Consider the following 7,892-nt stretch of genomic DNA (forward strand, 5'->3'; position numbering starts at 1 on the left):
AAGACAGCAAATAAAAATTGTGTAAAAGGTTTTAGCTTTAAAGCTGTGAGGCATCAAGATGAGAATGTAATTTTTTTTTAATGCAAACTCCAAACACAAGAGGTATTAGAACCTATAGTACTTAGTACCGTGCGTGGGTTGGCGGTTGAGAAGACGAAAGAAGATATTTGTTGACATTACACTTGAACTTCTGTAGACTGTAATTTTCAGGAAATACGTAGGAAGGAAGGCTGTTCCAGAAAACGGCAGTTGAATGGATAAGCGAAAAAGAGAGAGATCGGGAATTATAGAAGCCAATTCAGAAGTACAGTGCCCATGGAAGTATCTGTAGAAAAAGCATGCAGCAGAAACAGAATGTTTATGAGACAGAGAGTGGAGAGACTCCATTAGAGATGAGTCATTAATTAATCTAACTGCCCTCTTCTGAATGGAATCTAGAAGCCTGAGAGAGGTTTTGGGGCACCGCCCCAGACCTGGGACCAATATTCCATGGTAGAGTGAATTTGCGATTTGTACAGAATGAACAGCTGTTCGAAAGAAAAGTAATGGCAAGAGCGAAAGAGAAAACCACGTTTTTTTTTGATACAGAGAAAACAATATTTGTAATGTGCTTGTGCCAAGAGAGATTAGAAGTCAGGTTAATCCCCAAAAGAGATATATCATCTTGCCTAGAAATGGGAGTGTCATCAAAGAAAAGCATAGGAGCAGAAGAATACTTTTTGCGATATATATGAGACAGGACTCAGTTTTAGAAAGATTGAAATCAACCAAGTTGTCGTTGCCCCACTGGAGAATTATCTGGAGATTACCATTTAAGGAATTGGTAGCAGATATTCGAGAAGTTGAAGTTGATTGAGCAGGGCGAGGTTTCTCAAACTGGAACGTGTAATGCAAAGTGCTATCGTTATTGTTCTTTGGTTTTTTTTAGGAGAATTAGCAACTAAGGCCATATTGCTCCGGGATATGCGTTGGTCATTCCCTGACCTTTCCACATCCTCTGTATTTGGTGGTGACGGGCTCGAACCCCAGTCTAATCAAGAAGCGTGTGCTACACACTGCCGCTCCTTCCCACCTGGCTACGGAGACTCCTTATAGTAGAAGTAATTGCAATGGGATGATAATCGAATGGGAGGGATTTGTCACCCTTTTTAGGAACTGCCTCGATATGAGCAAATTTCCAAGCAGAAGGAAAAACACCTTTGGAATAAGAAATTGAAAAAAGGCAGCAAAGAACAGGAGTAAGGAGTAAGTTCAGGAGCACAGATTTTGATAACAAGTGAAGAAATACCATCAGGACCTGGAGCTTTCTTAGCATCAAGATTTGTCAAAATCCTTCTGATATCCTTTTGATGGAAGACCACAGGAGGCATTGAATGGAGCATGCTAGGAATGGTAGGAGGTGTTTTACCAAGATCATTAATACATGAGTTGGAAGAAAATGGGAAGCTAGCAGTTCAGCTTTATCCTTGGCTGAAGTAACAATAGAACCATCTGGTTTTGACAGAGGTGGGAGTAGAGATGGGGAAAAGTTGCATACAATAGCTTTGGCAAGAGACCAGAATGCTCGGCTACCATTAGGGCGAGAAGCAAGTTTTCTACTCTTTTCAAAATCTAGTTTGGAGTGATTAATAACTGCTTTACAATTCTTGTGAGCTCTGACTTAGACAGAAAATGAAACAGAAGAATTGGAAACAAGCCAATTACGATTTGCAACATTCTTCTCTTGAACAACTTTAGCACATTTATTAGTAAACCAAGGTTTAGATAAAGGACGAGATTTTAAGGTGGAGTGTAGAATAAAGGATTCCATTCCTACAAGAATAATTTCACTGACACGATCTGAGCAAACGTTGACATCAGAAGTTTTGAAACAGTAATCCACCCAAGGAAAAGAAGAAAAGAAATCTCACTGGTCATCCCATTCTGCATTCTTGTAATGCCAAACAACACGAGCTTGGGAATAGCCATGAGATAAAGGCTCCATTGGAGAAGAGACAATTACCAAGTTGTGATCTGAGGTGTTTAATGGACCACTCACTTCAACCGTGTACTTAGAAGGGTTGTTTGTCAGAAAAAGATCAAGCATGTTGGCTGTATGGTTAGGATTGTCCAGTATACTGTTAGGTAAATGAACAATCTGTGCGAGGACATAAGTAATTGCAAAAGCCTCAGCATTTCGACCAGCTGGGTCTGTGTGACTACAAAATGGAAGCCAGCTGAAGTTGTGAACGTTCAAATCACCAAGGAAAATTACTTCACCATTAGGAAAGTTGGACTGGAGGAAGTCAAGTTGCAAAGAGAGGAAGTCAAGGAGTTTCAAGTGATTAGTGGAGTTGGGAGAACGGTAGAGACAACAGATGAATTTGACACAATGAGGTAGAGAGATTTTAAGCCAGAGAACATCGAAAAGAGGAGATTCCAAATTACGAAGTCTCTGACAGGGAATATCGGAATGGACATATGCACAAGTATCACCTTTGAGTCGAAAGGAGTCATACGGCGAATAATTTGGGCAACTGAGATAAGCAGTGGTTGAATCAACTGATAACTGAGATTCTGTCAGAAAAAGTACATGGGGTTTGGCAAACTATAAGTGGAAATGGACATCATTGAGATTAGAACTGAGACTACATATATTTGTAAAATGAACTAGGAAAGTGTTTGGGAGGTTTACATCTTTTCATAGATAAGTTTGCACTATTAGCTTGACAATTGCCAAACATTTCATGGTGTATTCATGGTGTATTTCTTGGTGCATTCAATAGTAAGAAAAAGGGGGGAGGGATATGCTGCATGAAGTAATGAAATTTTTGGATATGGCATACACATGGTAAGAACATACCCAGTTCCTTGACATAACATGGCCTTGACAATGCCCCCCCCCAGTCACTATCTGGCAGAGTAGAGGTAACAAGATTATACACTAGCTGATCCAGACACCTCCTAGAGAGTTACCAATAGGTTTGGTCTGGTGTACTAAATAGCAGCGGCCTGCGAACATGTATTAGTGCTGTACCCTCAGCACTAATAAGTGTTCATCATAACCTCAAAGTGTACCGGTCTAGCTGGGTGGGTAAAGTGCCTCCCTGGCAACCCAAAGGTTGCTGGTTCGAATCTCACCTCGGGCTTGGATATCACGATGGTGCCACACTATTCGGTTGGATCTCACGGCCACGATACACGAAGGAAGCAGGAAAAAAAACTGGTTCCTTTGTGTATTGCTCACATCATACAATAAAAAAATAAATAAATAAAAATAATCTCAAAAGACATCAATCACTGCATGATGGAAGAGATGGGGGAGTGTTGACCTGAAATTTGCTCTGGAGACTAAACATGGGTTCCACCACTTCAAGTCTCCAATAAGCAAAGTGGTGGTATTGCACCAGTTTATGAGAGTCATCTAGCACCTAGTATTGCCTGGTAACACAGAGGGGCGGCATCGCTCCGTGTGGTGTGGGTGCTGCACCTCGACCACTGCTTACGTTGGTTCACACCTGGGTAGTCACCCACAGTATTCTTGCGCATGGGGATTACACCCAGGATTACTAACAGTCCCACTGTACCATAGTGAAGTTGCAAGCAGAGGAGTTGCCTGTCACAGACCATCCGGACTTTGCCAAAATTAGGTCCACTTGACTTGGGTGACAATCAAATATCAGTTCCATCAGTGTTTTAGACTTCCAGGTAGCAAGCATAGCTTGTCTGCCATATCTGAGAGAATGTCTGCAACAGCCTCAAGGACCAATGCTTTGATAAAATGTATTTTTCTCTGTGTTAAATAATATATCAGTTTTTACTTTTCAAATTGATATCATGATGACAGAAAGAGGAATGTACATGTAGTGTAGTCAGGAGCAGAGCATGGCATAACTTCACTGATAATCCCCCCCCCCAAAAAAACAAATATAAAATTAGCAGTGGGGATATTGTCAGCAAAGTCACTCTAGTGCTATGCCACTGGTATGTGCATTTAAATTACCCTTGGGGAATAAATATTTGGTAATCCTGTACTTTAGCAGATTCGAAATTAAAAATCACATTCAGTAAAAACTACAGTTGCATAACTAACAAATATTTTATATACTTAAAAAAGCTGCTTTCATCAAACAACAAAAGACACCAGACAAAGAATTAGTCACTTATGGTATTTAGGACATATAACATATTGAACACAACAAATGAGAAACACAAACATCTTCTATGCTTGTTTGACAAATACTAGAAAGGGGATGAATCACATTCTGAAATCAGCATATTAATTTAAACCATTTTCTCTATTTACATGAATATCAGTTGTGTGTGGCTGAAAAAAATAAGAATTTCCTCCAGAAAAGATGGGGTGCAGAAAATATATGGGAAAGTGGGGTAAAAAAAAAAAAAGTGATGACATTTGGTAGATCTAAAGGACATCCTGTCAAAAAGTAGCTGAATTTATTGTGATTGGTGCAAGTTTAAATCAGCAGCAGAACTGTGGTTGAAAGGTTGCAAAAGGTTGCAGTCCAACTTTCCAAACAGGCATCCTCCTTTAGATGTGTTATCCAAATTTCCAATTAATGTAAAGTAAACAAATTCAAGTGTTCAAGCCAATTTTATTAGATTCCACAGAGTTAAACTCATTCTGAATGTGTTCTAGAGTATCTGCAACTACCAATTAACACTTGTACATACACAATGTTGTCTTCTTTCTGTGTAAATCACAGAAAACTGAATGCACTGTCACATGTAAAGTATATTGTTAGTGAAATCACTTTATAGTACTGGTTAGTGTTTTAAATATTATTTCTATATTTACAAAATATTCCTTTAATAAATTTATTCTTTCTTTTATAATTTTTATATTATATACCCAAAATCCATATTTCATTCTGAAAAAGTCAGTGTCCTCCATTCTGAATTTTAAAATGTGGACAGCCTACTCATATCAAAGCTTGGTCCCATCGCTGCAGCTCACACAAGTTCCCCCCCCCACTTAAATTGGTCATTACAACTGCAATGGAGAGACATTAGTTGTGGGAACAGATGGATCTAATTAACTTCATGATACCCCAGGGGCTCACATCTGCTGAGTATGGGCTTGGCACACCCAGGGTCCTGAGCTGGATATCATCATTCTTCTCTTTCTTGGTGATTCCTTTCTACTTCTCTCTCTCCTCAGGGTAATAGGAAATTTTTTTTTTTTTGGCCGGTGCAGCATAAGCCTCAGGCTTTCTTGCACCATATGGCTAATAATAATAAAGTCCAAAAAGAGGCCAATGGTGTGATAATCACTATGTTTTCAGTGACAGTGAAAGAGACTCAAGGAAATGCTTTCTTGCACAAGTCCCCAATCCTATGAATGTAATAATGGTTGCGTAGTATTATATATATATATATATTTTTTTTGAAAAATTCTGGAGTGCATTTTTCTTTGCAGTATAACCATGAGAGATACATCGATTGCAAACGAAAACGCTCTTCTCGTTCAACATTGTATCTACCCGCATTCAATGATTAATCACTAAATACACATTGTGACTCATGTTGACGACGTCCATACTAAAAACGTGAAAAATATGTAGGAGCAAACTGGAAGCTATCACGATAATATAGCTCTTGTTGTGATTTGCTTCTCTCATCCCTTTGAATTCGTTTCCAAAAAATCTATTAGCGGGTTAAACTTTTGGAATCTTTCTGCTCTGTATTATCGAAAGTGGTATTTGATGTAACAAAGTGAAATAAATATTTGTTATTTGAGTAACTATTTTTTACTGAACATGTCCGATTTTTATTTTGTGATGTTAAACTGCAAGTCATCAAAAATTTTCTCAATGCATGAAACTACAAAATACATTTTGATCTGAAAATAGTACAACTGAGAAGGGAGTAAGCAATTCTAACTATTGAAAAAAAAAAAAAAAAAAATCGCAGCAAATTTATTTAATAAAACTCAACTATTTAGGTACTGAACTGTAAACCCAATATGTTATGAGAACTGTCTATGTTACTTCAAAAAAAGTGTGCCTTTCTAAGGAACTTAGTTAAAAAATAATAAGAAGAGGAGGAAATGAATAAATAAAACAAAGAAATCAAAGGAGAGGTATATACTACCAAAAGGAGAAAATAATTATTTAACAGACATCAGCAAATAATGACGAATATATATATTCATCATTTATTAATGAATGAATTTAGTTAATGATAAAATATTATGGTGCACGACATCAAACTAACTTATTTAATTCAAATGATAGATATGCGAGAATGTAAACAAAACGCCCTCGTGAACAACACCTCGTGGTTACTCCTCTTACCTTCCGAAGACATCTTCCAGTCACACTTGCCATTAACTCTATCAACATCAGTACGTCAAATAGAAAATTAAAAGCAGCACATTAGTTCCAATAGATGGCAGACCATGCAGTATTCTCAGGCAAAAAAAAAAAAAAAAAAAAAAACGAGTGAAAGCTAATTAAACAAAATACAGTACAGTACTGTAAATTGCCCGTTAGGGGATAACACACTCATTGCCCACTTTATTAGGTGCACAACAAGGTCAGTGAAAAGAATCATCATCATGTAACTGGGGTTAGCTAATTCAAGAACACTTAAAAGAGCCCAAAGGGAAGGAATCTTACCATATACTAATCATAGATAAATTATTTTTTAAAACGTAGGTTAAGTCAGTTTCCTGATATAAATCTCGTTAAAAAGTGCGCTGAACAAAAATAACTAAGTTACTTTTAAGTTGTTTCTTTTTTTTTTTTTAACTCTGACATCAAGTTGTTGTTATAGGGTTTTGGCTCATCAGCAACTAAGGCCGTATAGCTGCCTGTATATTGTCTGTTGAGCGAGTTCTGTGGTCGATTTTTTTTTTCTTTTGCTGGACGAAAAATCCGAGTTTTCGGGAGAAAAAACCATCCTACCTTCGCCTGAGACCGACTAACTCAGCAACGTTGTGAAAAAGGCACATAAAAATTCCTCACATCGACGGGACTCGAACTCAGATTTTTTCTACCCAGTCGGGGTAGGACCGTAAGGATACCACTGTGCTATTGCACTTGTTTTGCATCCAAATTTCCAGTTTTATTTTATGCCTGTGTCTGCGCGGGCATAAAATAAAGGTCAGGAAGTATAACGCGGATTAGTAAGTATAGTGTTTGCATAACCTCACTTGACGACTTGACGAAATGCTTATTTATTTTGAATGTACTTAAGGGATGAACGTATATTTTGAGGATATGTATTAATTACATTGAGTATTTTTAAAATGAAGGACATTGTGGACATTGTGTGTATCTGTAAGAGTGGTAGCAATGGTTCCCCACAAAACCGCAAAAAATGTCTTCGTGGTGAAGCAAAGTTGGCCAAGGACAGATGGAGTTTGAATAGTGTAGGTAACGTGGGTGTTATGCTGATGTGTTGTTCATCTGCCACTTATTTACTGAAAGGCCATTTAGGGCCTTCCAGTAAATAACTGGCATGTTGAAATGCTAATGGACGCAAATAGGACGGATGTTGAAATGCCCATTAGCATTTCAACATCCATCCACTGCACAAGGAGCTGGGACAGGTCAGAAGAGCGACTCCAGTTGGAAACCATCCTCCAGCAGAGCAAGGGGGGAAAGGACCCAAGAAAGGAAGTGGGAAACGAGTGGAAGAGAAAGCTGGAACCAAAACAGAGAGAGAGAGAGAACCAAAGGCAAGCAGCACTGTAGGAGGCCACTAGTGGGAGAGTAACATTGAGATGGGTGGGAGAGGGCAGCATAAAGTCAGTCAAACAAGAGAGAGAGAAAAAGATCAAGAAGACCTGCTAGTGTCCCAAGGCACTCCAGTGCCTTGGGACAGGAGTAGGCAACGTGGGACCTCCTGGCTTATGCCAGGAGGTCCCACGTTGATGTGGTGTGAGCAGT

At 38.6% G+C, this 7,892-nt stretch overlaps 1 protein-coding gene across 1 annotated transcript in view; it reads right to left on the reverse strand.

The window, feature by feature from the left end:
* LOC150090216 (ankyrin repeat and FYVE domain-containing protein 1) overlaps window positions 1–6,369 on the reverse strand; it is a 199,065-nt gene extending 192,696 nt beyond the window's left edge. Inside the window, exon 1 of the mRNA XM_090369021.1 lies at window positions 6,294–6,369. Within this exon, the coding sequence (XP_090225147.1) occupies window positions 6,294–6,306 (13 nt within the window). The 5' untranslated portion in view covers window positions 6,307–6,369. The remainder of the gene's footprint in view (window positions 1–6,293) is intronic.
* Between the last annotated feature and the right edge of the window lie 1,523 nt (window positions 6,370–7,892).

The sequence above is a fragment of the Mastigoproctus giganteus genome, chromosome 2 (genome assembly GCF_048544385.1).
Source record: "Mastigoproctus giganteus isolate SK-2022 chromosome 2, ASM4854438v1, whole genome shotgun sequence".
NCBI lineage: Eukaryota > Metazoa > Arthropoda > Arachnida > Uropygi > Thelyphonidae > Mastigoproctus > Mastigoproctus giganteus.